At 37.8% G+C, this 16,379-nt stretch overlaps 1 protein-coding gene across 4 annotated transcripts in view; it reads right to left on the reverse strand.

The window, feature by feature from the left end:
* Nucleotides 1-16,379, reverse strand: part of BABAM2 (BRISC and BRCA1 A complex member 2) — a 443,349-nt gene that overhangs the window by 335,609 nt on the left and 91,361 nt on the right. For all 4 annotated transcript variants that reach the window (XM_027113518.1, XM_027113517.1, XM_027113519.1 and 1 more), the window contains one exon: nt 14,954-15,048. In XM_027113518.1, the coding sequence (XP_026969319.1) occupies nt 14,954-15,048 (95 nt within the window). The remainder of the gene's footprint in view (nt 1-14,953; nt 15,049-16,379) is intronic.

Below are 16,379 nucleotides of genomic sequence, written 5' to 3' on the forward strand. Positions count from 1 at the left end.
AAATGTTAATAATACTCATCTCTAAACTGTGGGATTAAGGATTTGTTTTTCTAGGTATTTATCTGTATTTTATATGTTGTTAATAATAAAAATACACTGTTATAATTTAAAAATCTACCTCTTTGAGAAGAGTGCTGGAGAGGAAAAAAGGTGATAAAGAGAGGATAACAGAGATGACCAACCAAAGACAATGAATAATCTTCAAAACTGATCATCAAATAACTCCTCTGAATAAGCGGTTTCTGAACTGAAATGCTTCACACACAATTCAGTACCTCATTTTCCCAGAAGCATTTTTACAAATTCAGTTGAGTAAATCAAAACTGGCAATATATGCTAAATGTTATATTTGCCATTAGATTTCAAAAAATAACTTGGTTTGCCTTTTTTTCATTTGTCTTATAAGAGTGAACATTTTTTTTTGGTATTTATTTTTGTTTAACATCTTTACTGGAGCATAATTGCTTGACAGTGGTGGGTTAGTTTCTGCTTTATAACAAAGTGAATCAGCTATACATATACATATACATATATCCCCATATCTCCTCCCTCTTGCGTCTCCCTCCCACCCTCCCTATCCCACCCCTCTAGGTGGTCACAAAGCACCGAGCTGATCTCCTTGTGCTATGGGGCTGCCTCCCACTAGCTATCTATTTTACATTTGGTAGTATATATAAGTCCATGCCACTCTCTCACTTCGTCCCAGCTTACCCTTCCCCCTCCCCGTGTCCTCAAGTCCATTCTCTATGTCTGTGTCTTTATTCCTGTCCTGCCCCTAGGTTCTTCAGAACCTTTTTTTTTAATATTCCATATATATGTGTTAGCATACGGTATTTGTTTTTCTCTTTCTGACTTACTTCAAGAGTGAACATTTTAAATGTACCTTGTTTGCACTTACAAGATGTTCTGTTTTTCTACAACTGTGCTTTTAAAAGCCTTGTTTGTAACACATGCCTTCAAAATTATATGTGTGTATGCATATGTGTGTACATTAATACTCATCTTAATCCACAGTTGGTTATGGTAGCAACACCTTTGAAAAAATAGATGAATTCACAAATCATCATTCCTAGACCAGGGGCCTTCCACTGTCTCCCCTAAGGAGGTACATTTTACAAAGAATAACAGTATCAGCATATTTCCTACCTCATAAAATGTTTCCATGGCTGATAAGGAAAAATAGATAATGGTAGAAACACAGAGTTTTTAACTCATCAGCACATAAACCAAGTTTGCATCAAAATTTCTCGTAATTTTCTCATATTCACTTGGACCATACATTGAAGCATCCTTTGAATCCAAGCTGCTATCAGATCAAGAGAACCAGAGATGCCATCTCTAAATAACGTTTACCCTTGTTTCTTTCCACCTTAGGAAAATCTACTGGAACTTAAAATCTAGGTTTTCATAAGAAAGGAAGAAGTACACTGTTTTTTGGCATTTTAATAATTTTTATTGATGTTATTGAAATTTTATTAACATTAAGTATTTTTATTATTAATAATGATTTTTCTTAATTCTGTATTCTTGCCAACATAGGAAGTGGTATTTATGGTCCACTAAGGTTTTGTACTTTTGCTTTGTTTGTTTTGTTTTGTTTTTTAATTGGAGTATAGTTGCTTTACAATATTGTGTTAGTTTATACAAAGTGAATCAGCTATAGGTATACATATATCCCCTCTTTTTTTGGGTTTCCTTCTCATTTAGGTCACCACAGAGCACTGAGTAGAGTTCCCTGTGCTATGCAGTAGGTTCTCATTAGTTATCTATTTTATACATAGTATCAATAGTGTATCTATGTCAGTAAAGGGCAAAACTATATGTAGGACAACTGACTTATGCTTCCAGATAGGATGCAGTGGCTTTGCATAAACCAGCAGTCTCAGTAAGAACAACCAGAAAGCCAGATCGTTGAAGGTATTCGACGTCTGCTGAAGCAATGAGAACCGGAGGGGCTGAGAATTCAGAAAGGAGACAGCATCAGGGAGAGGTATCCCTGGGACATTTGCAAATTCTGGGCACAGGAAGGAGGCTGAGAAACCAGGCTTTGCACAGCACAAAGTTGCTGTTGGACTCAGAAAAAACCATCAGAACAGAGTCTTGAGAGACCTCAAAAAACATGCAGCCAGTTCCCCTCAAGACATCTGATAAATTCTGGGGCAGCCCAAGGGCAAGAAGCTAAAAATTAAGCAACCACTTCTGAAAAGCAGAGCAGAGTTACCAGCAGGCTTAACAAGACAAAATTTAGAATATGAGATCTCTCAGGGCAAAGATCCATGCTGTGCAGGTGTTCAAATAATTTGATAAATAACATGGTGTCTATTTTAAAATATTTTATTGGCCAAAGCACTTAAAAGGGTCTAAGAACAGTGGCCACTCCAGACTCTTGGTTTAAAACCCTGAAGAGCTCTACTTCAGGAACAGTAGTAAAGCAGAGGTAGACCCACCCTTACCAAAGCCATAAACCAGCCTCAACCCAGCAGAGTCCCTGTCTGGATTAAGGTCATCGGTCAACATGCATCTGCCTATGAGAGGGGACAATGAACTTTCTCTCTAGAAGAAAAGAGCACCACCTGGAGCCTCTACTGTTTTTGAACTGGAATGGCTGACATCCACTCAAAACAACTAGAAACACCAAATACAGAAGCATATCACTGATAAAGAAAAAAAGCAGGCAAAACAAATAGACCCAAGAATATTCCAGATATTGGAACTGGTTCATAAGGACTTGAAAATAAATACAATTAGTATGTACAAGAAAATGGAGAAAACTATAGATGAAAAGATAAATTCACTAAAGAACTTATAGAAAAGAACCAAATGGAATTGTAGAATTGAAGGATCTATTACCTAAAATTAAGAGCTCATTAGATGGGTTTAATAGCAAATTAGACACAGCAGAAAAAATAAACTGGAAGGTAAGTTCGGTGTTACATAGTTGTGCTATTTATTCCCTTATTGCCTCTCATCTCCCAAATCTACTCTTCTTTGTCCCGCTTATGAAACTGGAACTGGGCCCTGTAAACATGTTTCCTCTGTCAACTGGTGCAATGTTTAGCTTGTCAACAGAAAGTGATGGAGGGACGGTGCAAGGCATGACAGAAAGGGAGCTTCTTACCCTGGCTCTAGTGCACTTTTCAGAGCTGCACCTATGGTGCAGCTGCTAGAGGCACACAGGAGACCCAGCAGTGCTCACCCTCCAGCCCGTTTAACTGGCACCTAACCCATTTCTACTTGCCAGCCTTGGCCTCCCAGCACCCCCACGTAAGGGTCTCCATCATCCAGGGGGCTGTAGCCACACCCTCTCCAACAAGGAGGTCAGAGTCTCAGCCTTGGGGGGCTGCAGGGAGCCATGAGAAAAGCGTCTTCCCAGTTTGTTCCTTTTGGGGTATTCTTCCTCTACCCTCCTCAAATTACTGATACGGTTTCTGTCTCTTGACTGAATGCTGACTGACAAAATGGTCAAATTGCATTTTAAGTGTATCCTGTTTGTACTTTCAAGATGTTCTGTTTTTCTACGACTGTATTTTTAAAGACTTATTTATAACACATACCATCAAAATTATGTGTGTATGCATATGTGCATATATTAACGGTCCTCTCCTTAACCCTCCACACAACGCGAGCCAGTGAGCCCACCCTTCAGTATACACCCATCAGAAATGCACACATATGTCCACTGAGACATACAGAATATTCATAATAGCACTATTCACAACAGCAAAGAACTGTAAATAATCCAAACGTTGATCAACACTAGAATGGGTAGATGCACCGTGGTACGCTCACACAGTGAAACACCATGAGCAATGAGCATGCAACAACAACAACTACTACACGGGTAAAGCCCCCAAATAAATGTTGAGTGAAAGACGTCAGGCACACAAGTACACGCTGTTTGATTCCATTTGCAGGAAGATGAAAAAGAGGCAAATTAATAATGGTGAGAAAGTCAGCACAGTGTTTACTCTTGGGCAAGGTGGTCACAGTGATGGGAGAGGGCATGAGTGGGGCTTCTGGAAGCTGGGTATGTTCTGTTTCTTTATCTGGGTGCCGATTACATAATGTCTTTACTTTCTGGAAATTTGCCATGCTAGGTAGTTACGATTTGTACATTCTTCTGTAGGCATGTTATTCTTCAATAAGTTACATAAAATGTGTATTAGTTATAAACAACCAAATAATATGTTTCTAAGTCCTTGATACTTACTATCCATGGATCTGATAAACTGCTCCTCCTACATGTCCCCCCAGCACCCTGTGCACATATCTCTATTTCCTGCTCATATCACCCGAGGCTGCAATTCTGTTCACTTATTTGTCTTGAGCATTATGTCCAGCTGGAGGGTGAAGGATGAGTCTTTTACAGGCCTCAATTGAGGCATTAAACAGATATTTGAAAAATGCAGAGCGTTCTATCTTATAATATGTTAATGGCAATGGACGTGTCGAGGAGCAGGGGCACCACACATCTGGATGGCATATTTGAATAGTGGGCCATGCAGTCTATCTCAGCTTAGTGCGTTCTTCACATATATTTCAAATATCTTTTATGTACACAGGATATGGACACTATTTTCCATGGACACATTCAAAAGATGTCTTTCTTCAGGTAGCACAGAGACGAGCAGGGAAGGAAAAGCAACAAGGTGTGAGCACACTACTCTTTCTACGCTTACATTCCATGAGCAGAACAGAGTCAGTGAAATAATTACACAACCAGTGGGTAGTACCTGCAGTAGCGTTAGGTTCCCTACCCTGAAGATGCCTGTCGCAAACACAAAATCGTTGTCACCTTCTTCAAACCAGGAAGTCAGATATCAGTGGTTTCTAACCATGCTATAATTGCAACATGTTCTTCTCATTTAAATATATGATCCACCCTTCCTCCTTTATGCAATTTTATTTTAAATTAAAGTGAATTATCACTATTACTTTGGGGGGAAAGAATTTCACAATACCCTCTAAGTCAGCTGAACACAACACACGGTGTTGCAAAAGCGAGGCTGAAAAAATCACAGCTTCAGAGTTTCTGTTAACTGATTTTTATCCTACAAATTTCTCAAAAATTGAATCTCTTTCTTCTAGTTTGAAATTTTTATTTAAAACATTTTCTAGTCTTGGAAACCAACAAGTCCCTTAAGGATGCAGAACCTTAAAGGCAAACTGTTCATCTAACAGATACACACTGCACACCTCTATGCACCAGGTACCCTTCTAGACACTAGGATACAGCAATGAAGAAAACAAATTCCATTCTCTCAAGAAGCTTCCAATCCAGTGAATAAACAAAGGTGATCATGTATCCCAGTTTGCCTGGGACTGTCCCGTCTTAGCAGTGAACATACTAAATCCCAGAAAATCCCTCACTCTGGGACAAACAGGGCAGTTGGTCACCTTAGCAGAAACAGATACCTAATAAATAAGCAGCCCCAAATTTATCAAATGTGCAGTGAAGAAAATAAAGCAGGATAATGATGAGAAAGTAATGGGGAGAGCATTACTACTATTTTGTATAGGGATGTCAGGGCAGGGCTCTCATATAATGACGTTTGAAGATAGGAGGAGAGCAAGCCATTCAGATAACTGGAAGAAGAAAGTTCCAGGCAGAAGGGAATGAAACTGGTAAATAGCAAATAAAAAGTTTCTAAGGAGGTCCTCAGACTTTTGGAGGAATAGCAAGGAGGCCTGCGTGGCTGGAAAAGAGTGAGAATGCAATAGAATGGAAGGAGAAGCAATTATAACCGCTAGAGCAGACCCATCACTTACAGTTCAGCACACATTCCAACTTCTTTCTGATAATTTTAATCCTGCAGTTCCAACCCATGATAATTTTCCCTTTTTCATTTTAATGGAGCCTCTGTCTTAATTTAGTGATCATCCTCTCTTCTCATATTATATAATATATGTGAAAACGCTATGTAATTATCCCACAGCACTTCTTGGTATCAAGTATTCCAGCACTGAAGTATATACCACCTATGGCCATTTGTTTTCATGTATCTATGTCTCCCTAAAATTTAGCCTCCTTGAGGTCAAATTCCATATAACACAGTGTTGGACACACAGTGTGTAATCAATAAATACCCACAGATAGGATTTTCCTCAATTTGTCTTTTGTTGATTTTTATGCTTTTTCATTAGTAAAGGAGGGCATCAATAAGTCAGCCTCTTAGTTATAATATGACAGATGAAACCGTATGGCAAACACATAAGACAGAACAGAGTGACAGCAAAGCCACTGACAAATTAACTTATATGGCAGGGACAGCTCTTTAATCAGCATATGCTTCGGACTTGAGGCTCAAAGCAAAACTACTCAAAGCAAAACTACTCAAAGCAAAAAGCTCTGCAAATAACCTCTCCAACCAAGAATCAACTCTTCTTAAGTGTCCCTGAAAACTACGTCTAAGCACAGATTAACTGGATGATTAGCACGTTACTGTTGTATTAAAAACTTTCCACCACCAGCCCCAAACCAAATTAACATATCCCTCTGCCATGTACTATGTTGTATTCACATGATTTTCTCATATTGTCCATTAAATAAAGTTGTGTGCTAACCCTGCTAACCAGAGAACACACCTAGAGTATAGTTCAGGCTTTTTTTTTTTAATTGAAGTACAGTGATTTACAAATTGTGTTAATTTCTGCTGTATAGTGAAGTGACTCAGTTATACATATATAATAAATTCTTTTCAATATTCTTTTTCATTATGATTTATCACAGGATATTGAGTACAGTTCCTTCTGTTATACAGTAGGATGTTGTTTTTCCATCCTATATATAATAGTTTGCATCTGCTAATCCTAAACTCCTAATTCTTCCCTTCCCCCCATACCCTCCTTGGCAACCACAAGTCTGTTCTCTATTCTATGAGTCTGTTTCTGTTTCATTGATACAGAAACAGTTCATTTGTGTTCTGTTCATTTGTGTCATAGTTTAGATTCCACATATAAGTGATATCATATTGTATTTGTCTTTCTCTTTCTAACTTACTTTACTTAGTATGATAATCTCTAGGTCCATACATGTTGCTGCAAATGGCATTATTTCATTCTTTTTAATGCCTGAGTAATATTCCTATATATATATTCCACATCTTCTTTATCCATTCATCTGTTGACTGATATTTAGGTTGTTTCCATGTCTTGGTTATTGTAAATAGTGCTGCTATGAACATAGAGGTACATGCATCTTTTCAAATTCTAGTTTTGTCTGGATATATGCCCAGGAATGGGATAGCTGGTTCATATGGCCGTAGAGTTCAGGGTTTATCTCCATTGCTTAGGCCTTAGGTCCTAACTTTCAATTAATATTACCTTACATGGTTTGGTGAATAAATTATTAGCATATATAATGTAGAGCAAGGAGGCAAATTTTTAAGAAATCTACTACAATTTATGAATGTTGATCTTAAAAGAAGCTCCCAGACATACTGTAAGCTAATTGCAATGCTGCTTCCATTTCTATCTTATGAAATGCTTTAAGTTGAGTTTAAGAGATCAAAGGAAAAGCAATATCCGTATTTTATGACCACATCTCAATATAAAAATATGTAATCACCCAGCTTGCACAACAAACTGATTTACATCAAAAAAGTAGAAAAAGATGAAGAACGTAAGTCTGTAAAGAGATTTCTGCTCAATAGAAAGAAAAACTTTATGTTTAAAGTTAGAGCTGTAAGGTTGCTGGATACAAGATCAATATACAAAAATCAATTGTTCCTGTATAGTATCAATGTGAAAATGAAATTAAAAACAAGTTTATTTACAAAAAGAATAAAGTTCTTAGGAATAAATTTAACAAAACAAGTGTAAAATCTGTACTCTGAAAAGTACAAAAATTATTAAAAGATATTAACAGAAGACTTAAAAATGTTAAGGCATTTCATGTTCCTGGATTAGAAGACAATGTTGTTAAAATGGAAATAATCTCTAGCTGGATATACAGATTAAATGCAATCTCTTCCAAAATCCCAGTTGGATTCCTTGCAGAAATTGACAAGCTTATCCTAAAATTAATATGGAGGGCTTCCCTGGTGGCGCAGTGGTTGAGAGTCCACCTGCCGATGCAGGGGACACGGGTTCATGCCCCGGTCCGGGAGGATCCCACATGCCGCGGAGTGGCTGGGCCGCGAGACATGGCCGCTGAGCCTGCACGTCCGGAGCCTGTGATCCGCAACGGGAGAGGCCACAACAGTGAGAGGCCCGCATACCGCAAAAAAAAAAAAAAAAAAAAATTCATATGGAAATGAGAGCAACCCACTAGGCAAAGCAATCTTGGAAAAGAAGAACAAAATTCAAAAACTCATACTTCCCAATTTCAAAACTTATTACAAAGTCACAGAAAGCAAGACAGTGTGGTACGGGTATACAAATTGGGAGTTCAGAAACAAACCCACACACTTATAATCAATTGAGTTTCAGAATGCCAAGAATGCCAAAACAATTCAATAAGGAAAAAATAGTCTTTCCAATAAACTGTGCTTGGGGCATCTGGATCTCCACTTGTAAAATAATATAGCAAGGCCCCTACCTCACATAAGAGCAAAAATTATTAAACTTGGACTAGGCAATGGTTTCCTAGATATGAAACCAGAAGCACAAACAACAAAAGAAAAAAGACAAGTTGGACTTCCCAAAAATTAAAAATTTTTGCCCTTCAAACAGTACTATCTAGAAAGTGAAAACATAATCCATCGAATGGGAGAAAGTTTTGTAAGTCATATATCTTGATAAAGAACTTGTACCCAGAATATAAAAAGAACACTTATACCTCAACAATAAAAAGACAAATAACCCAATTTAAAAATGGGCAAAGGATTTGAATAGACATTTCTACAAAGAAGATAAATAAATGGCCAATTAACACAGAAAAAGATGCAAAACATCAAAAAACCACAATGAGATAACCACTTTACACCCACTAGGATGGGTCTAATCATAAAGATAGATAACAATAAGTGTTAGTGAGAATGTGAAGAAACTGGAACACTTATACACCACTGATGGGGATGTAAAATGGTACAGACACTTTGGAAAATAATCAGGGAGTTCCTCAAAAAGTTAAACATAGTGTTACCATTTGACCCTGTAATTCCACTCCTATATATCCAAAAGGACTAAAAATATGTCCACACAACAGCAGTATTTATAATAGCCAAAATGTGTAAACAACCCAAATGTTCATCAACTGACAAAAGTACAAATAAAATGTGGTACATGTATACAATAGAATATTACTTGGCAATAAAAAATGATGTAGTGATACATGTTACATTGAAAACAGCATGCTAAGTGAAAGAAGTCAGTCACAAGCACCATATATTATATGATTCCATTTACATGAAATATCCAGAATAGGCAAATCCACAGACAGAAATATACATTAGTTATTGTTGACAGTGAACACAGGTGGGGGTGGGGAGGATAGGGAAGTGACTGCTAATGGGTTTGGAATTTCTTTTAGGGGTGATGACAATGTTCTAAATTTGACTGTGGTGATAGTTGCACAACTAAAAACCACTGAAATTAATCAAGACAGTATGGTACTGGCACAAAAACAGAAATACAGATCAATGGAACAGGATAGAAAGCCCAGAGATAAACCCATACACATATGGTCACCTTATATTCGATAAAGGAGGCAAGAATATACAATGGAGAAAAGACAGCCTCATCAACAAGTGGTGCTAGGAAAACTGGACAGCTACATGTAAAAGAATGAAATTAGAACAGTCCGTAACACCATACACAAAAATAAACTCAAAATGGATTAAAGACCGAAATGTAACGCCAGACACTATTAAACTCTTAGAGGAAAACACAGGCAGAACATTCTATGACATAAATCACAGCAAGATCCTTTTTGACCCATCTCCTAGAGAAATGGAAATAAAAACAAAAATAAACAAATGGGACCTAATGAAACTTAAACGCTTTTGCACAGCAAAGGAAACTATAAACAAGATGAAAAGACAACCCTCAGAATGGGAGAAAATATTTGCAAACGAAGCAACTGACAAAGGATTAATCTCCAAGATATACAAGCAGCTCATGCAGCTCAATATCAGAAAAACAAACAACCCAATCTAAAAATGGGCAGAAGACCTAAATAGACATTTCTCAAAAAAAAGATATACAGATTGCCAACAAACACATGAAAAGATGCTTAACATCACTAATCATTAGAGAAATGCAAATCAAAACTATAACGAGGTATCACCTCACACCAGTCAGAATGGCCATCATCAAAAAATCTACAAACAATAAATGCTGGAGAGGGTGTGGAGAAAAGGGAACCCTCTTGCACTGTTGGTGGGAATGAATATTGATACAGGCACTATGGAGTGTTCTCCATATGGAGGTCCCTTAAAAAAAACTAAAAATAGAACTACCATATGACCCAGCAATCCCTACTGGGCGTATACCCTGAGAAAACCATAATTCAAAAAGAGTCATGTACCACAATGTCCATTGCAGCTCTATTTACAATAGCCAGGACATGGAAGCAACCTAAGTGTTCATCAACAGATGAATGGATAAAGAAGATGTGGCACATATATACAGTGCAATATCACTCAGCCATAAAAAGAAATGAACTTGAGTTATTTGTAGTGAGGTGGATGGACCTAGAGTCTGTCATACAGAGTGAAGTAAGTCAGAAAGAGAAAAACAAATACCATATGCTAACACATATATATGGAATCTTAAAAAAAATAAAATGGTTCTGAAGAACCTAGGGGCAGGACAGGAATAAAGACGCAGATGTAGAGAATGGACTTGAGGACCCAGGGAGTGGAAAGCGTAAGCTGGGACGAAGTGAGAGAGTGGCATGGACATATATATACACTACCAAATGTAAAACAGATAGCTAGTGGGGAGCAGCGCATAGCACAGGGAGATCAGCTCGGTGTTTTGTGTCCAACTAGAGGGGTGGGATAGGGAGGGTGGGAGGGAGATGCAAGAGGGAGGAGATAGGGGGATATATGTATGTGTATAGCTGATTCACTTTGTTATAAAGCAGAAACTAACACACCATTGTAAAGCAATTATACTCCAATAAAGATGTTAAAAAAAAAGCCACTGAATTATACACTTTAAATAGGTGAATTGTATGGCATATAAATTATGTCTCAATAAAGAAGTTATTTTAAAAACATCAGAGCTATTCCCAAAATGGAAAATGATACCTCACTGGAAATAATGTCAAGCAAAGGCAAATGGCCTTCTATTGGAGATATTACTATAAGAGATGGATTCAATTAGTGGTTCCCAATAGCAGTTCACAGACTAACACATAAAAATCACCCAGGGAACTTAATGACTCTGTGGCTCCCTAAAGCATCTATCTAATTCAGTATGTCCAGTGAGGTTCAAAAATTTGTATTTTTAACAGGCTTCCTAAATTATTCTAGCATATAGCCAGAAGTGGGACCAACTATACCATTAAGATCCTAACAATAATTTTATGATTCCCTGATATCTATGAGATACCTATCTCTAGATCTGGTATCTATCTAGTACTTTCCATTCAGCTGAGAATCTCAAAGTCCATAATGAAATTCACCTTCCTGAATGAAGAGTCTGTGTTTAGAAAAAAGTGGCTTCATCAGATGGATTAGGGCACCTCATATATTTTTATTAACCTTATGTGTATCCTTTAAACTACTTCAAACCGTTTTTTGCAAAGATACAGGGCACCCTCCAGAGCTGTGTAGACCTCACCCAGCTAGTGCAGGGTGTATCCTGGGTGCTTATCTAGACTTGTCCAGCTGACTGGTCCATGAAGAAGCACTGGGTAACCTGCCTGAGGCCTTAGATAAACTATAGCTAAAGAGAGGTGTTCCCCTAGATTTGTAATCTTTCTTTTAGATATAGTGCTTTATTTTTTTGGCTGTTCTTTTCAGCTAATTTCTCAAAAACATTTATGATAACTTCACTCAAAACTAAACATCAGGGGACTTCCCTGGTGGGGCAGTGGTTAAGACTCCACGCTCCCAATGCAGGGGGCCCAGGTTCAATCCCCGGTCAGGGAACTAGATCCCACATGCATGTCGCAACGAAGAGTTCACACGCCACAGCTAGGGAGCCTGTGTGCCGCAACTAAGGGGTTGGTGAGCCACAACTAAGAAGCCCACGAGCCACAACTGGGGAGCCCACCTGCGGCAACTAAGACCCGGAGCAATCAAATAAATAAATAAATAAAATATACACCATTAAATAAATAAATAAATAATAAAAAGGTTACACTTCTTAAAAAAAGAAAAAAAAAACTAAACATCAGAAGAGTGAAGTTATAATATCAACTCCAACACAACAATATGGTCGATTTCCCAGATGAATGGATAAAGAAGATGTGACACATAAATACAATGGAATATAACTCCACCATAAAAAGAAACGAAATTGAGTTATTTGTAATGAGGTGGATGGACCTAGAGACTGTCATACAGAGTGAAGTAAGTCAGAAAGAGAAAAACAAATACCATATGCTAACACATATATATGGAATCTTAAAAAAAAAAATGGTTCTGAAGAGCCTAGGAGCAGGACAGGTATAAAGACGCAGACATAGAGAATGGACTTGAGGACACAGGGAGGGGGAAGGGTAAGCTGGGATGAACTGAGAGAGTGGCATGGACGTATACACACTACCAAATGTAAAATAGATAGCTAGTGGGAAGCAGCCCCATAGCACAGGGAGATCAGCTCGGTGTTTTGTGTCCACCTAGAGGGGTGGGATAGGGAGGGTGGGAGGGAGACACAAGAGGGAGGAGATATGGGGATATATGTATACATATAGCTGATTCACTTTGTCATACAGCAGAAACTAACACACCATTGTAAAGCAATTATACTCCAATAGAGATGTTAAAAAAATAAAATTAAATAAATCTAGGTTGATTTCCTGAATATTAAAACAGAAAAGTGGAGTAAGATAAAACTTAAGGTCCTTTCTAACTTTTAAAGTCTATACTCTCACCAAAATAAATAGATAGATAGATAGACAGATAAAAGATAATGTCTATACTCACAATCCTTGCCAATATTGAAGATGTGCTTTGTAAATTTTACAGGCAATTCGTAAGAGAAATTGTAAACATATATTTCCTATCCTTTCCATCATAGTGTTTCCTCTTGCATCATCCTAGCTCAAAGCCCCTTCCCCCGCACAGATTTTTACAACAGTCCTCAATCTCTCTTAATCCATTGTACTGACCACACTGCTGTTAAATAATTCTCCAAGTATCATTTCCTTCAGTGGCTCTTAACCTAGCATTCAATGCATTCCACAGTCTCATCCCAAGTTATCTTTCTAACCTTTTCTAGCCCTTCCTTATATTAACTTACCCTTCAGCAAACCTGTCAAGTACCTTCTTCTACAATATATTATACATATCATTTGTTTATGTCATTCCCCTTACTTGAAATACTCTCTGCCACACTCCCCACTTTTGTTCCATTCTTCAAGTATTATTCTAAGTTTCACCTCCGCAACAAAGCCTTTTCTGACAAGCTTCTTTAAACTTCTGGAGCTCTTAGCCTGTAATATATCTTTGGCATTTAGCATATGCTACCTTCCACTGGGCAGATTTAATACAGGACAGATCTGTAGGGGCACGTCCGCCTTATTTTCTCCAGGTAAGGCCTTCAGCTTCAATATGGGGTGAATTTGTAACACAAAGCATCTAAAGGGACCATACTTAAACTACAATTTTTTAAAAAAATCAACTAAAGTAACAGTTTATGTGTAATTATTAGATTTTGCAACAAACCCATCCTACTCTTGCCAACTGTATTTTTACAGCTGTTTTCCAAAATTTAAGATAATTCTTTAGGTTTGGGTTAGTACTTCCTGTTTAATACTTCCCTTTTAAAAAAGGGAGGGGGGACAAGATTTCAAAGCAAGTCCTCAAACTTTTTTTTTTTTTTTTTTTTTTTTTTTTGTGGTACGCGGGCCTCTCACTGTTGTGGCCTCTCCCGTTGCGGGTCACAGGCTCCGGACGCGCAGGCTCAGCGGCCATGGCTCACGGGCCTAGCCGCCCCACGGCATGTGGGATCTTCCCGGACCGGGGCACGAGCTCGTGTCCCCTGCATTGGCAAGCGGACTCTCAACCACTGCGCCACCAGGGAAGCCCCCTCAAACTTTTAATTACAAAACTTCAATGAGACAAAAAAAAATTTCCAAAAAACAAAACTAAGAACAAAGTTTTTGAACAATAATAGAACCTCTCTTATGGTATAGGCATCATAGCAAAATCAAACTTGAGAAGGGAAAGAGAGAGACATTTTGTCTGGTCAGACCTTTTAAACAAAATGGTACATGCTTTTCTCCACTAGCCATGAAAAAAACACTTTTTATACAAACCACATGTGATCTGACAAGTACTACCATCCTTTTCTCTGCTTTAAATCCAGAAACATTTTACTTCAACTACAAAGTTTCTGGTCTTGCTTAATAAAGAACACTTAATCTGGTCTTTACCCTTCTGATAATAATACTGAGAAAATGCAGATGTAAGTCCAAATTTGCCACTTTCACTTCTATACAAAAAAAGGCCTCCTGAAGAGCCAAGAAACACTCCCCTAACAAGCCCCGTGATGAAGTGTTAGTAAACATTAGAAAATTGATCGCAGGCATGAAATATTAAGTTAAAACAAAGAAAATGTTTTCAACATGTCTCCTTCAGCTGAAGTAAATGTATTTTAACCAATATGCTAGAGGTTTTCATTAATTCAAAATAGTCTGAAAATAAAACTGCAGTGAAAAAAAATCTCTTAACTATTTTGGCACATAACGAGTTACACTTATTTCACAGGACAGAGAAAAAAGGGGTGGAAAAAAATCCATGTGTTCAGCAAATGTATCTGTTAAAGAACTGTCAAAAGCTAACTTGATTCTCCTTTCAGCAAACAGAGATCATCCAAACAGGCCTGCAGTACTCACATGCAGAGCAGAGGGGTCTGGCAGGAACTCAGCATCTTCTCCAAAGATAAAGTCGGGAGGCAGCTCTGGGTACTGAGCATTGAAAATGATATCCCCTGAAATAAAAGAAAATGTCAGGCTCTTCTTATTTCCTTGCAAATGTATGAACGATCTGGGGAGTGCATCAGAAAAACTTCTAAAAGAAGTTTATATTAGTTTAACAAAAATACTGAAAAGCACTTTCAGAAACAAAAGAACTGATATCTTCTTTTAAATTAACATTCACAGCATGCAATCAGAAAGTGTTACCTCCTAATACACTATAAATACCCATGTAGAAAAGTAGAAGCAACGACATCCAGAGTACATGCAGATTTTATTAATAGGAAACGTTACTGTCCAGTCACTGCCCGCTAATTAATAAGCCTTTATCAAGGACTGATTTTCTAAAGATAAAGTCCTTGCCTTGAAGAAATTAAACACACAAACCTTTGGTATAATGGAAAGAACATTTGGCTTGGAGTCCAAAAAGTCAGATTTAAAACCACAGGATCTCCTAATTATTTATTAGTTCAAGTCATCTTGGGCAAGTTTTAACTTCTTTGGAGTTCAGTTTCCTCATCAGTAAAAAGAGGATATAATAGTTCTGACATCACGGATTTGTTGTGAGGGTAAAAAGAGATAGCATGTCTAGCTAGGTGTCTGGCATACGGTAAGCACTCAACAAGTCATACAGGAGTACTACTATTGTTAGTAATAGTGTTATTACTATCGAAAGTATTACATTGAAGCATAAGATAAATTACAAAAGCTCCTTGACAAATTTGTACTATAAGTTCTTCTACCTCTCTGTTCCTCTCCTTTCTCCTTCTTTAGCTTCCTTTTCTTCCCCTCTGCTCACCCCAAGAATCAGCCCTCATCATTCCACTTACACCAACGAGCAGATTAGTATACCCACAATCTAACACACACACTGGGTTGTAGTGTATAAGAGTGTGTATACTTGTATACATGCACACAACCTCTGTACCCATACACACACATAGTGTTGGATCAGTCCAGTCATTTTTACTGCTCAAACAATAATATCTTCATAGTGACATCTAAATTCAAACATTCAGAATTCAGTTTTCATTTGAGCCTTTCTAACCCTGTGTACTGTGTATTTCAACTTCAAACTCAACAAGTCTAAAAACATGCTCGTGACTATCCCTTTTCTCACTCCTTTCTTCCCCTAACTGACTTCCCCATTTCTAGGGATGGCACTGCTACTCCTTAATCACCCATGCTGAAACTTTAATGTCTTCTTTGAACTGACCCACACCCTTTATACTCTTAGAAAACAAGTCATCTCAATTTTTTCCCCAAAAATGTTTCTCATATGCATATTTCCTACTGCTAACAGCTCAACCCAGGCCCAGATGACTTAGTCCATACAGTTATGCAT

Source organism: Aethalodelphis obliquidens, unplaced genomic scaffold, assembly GCF_003676395.1.
Source record: "Aethalodelphis obliquidens isolate GAN/ISIS:26980383/991018 unplaced genomic scaffold, ASM367639v1 scaffold12, whole genome shotgun sequence".
NCBI classification, from domain to species: domain Eukaryota; kingdom Metazoa; phylum Chordata; class Mammalia; order Artiodactyla; family Delphinidae; genus Aethalodelphis; species Aethalodelphis obliquidens.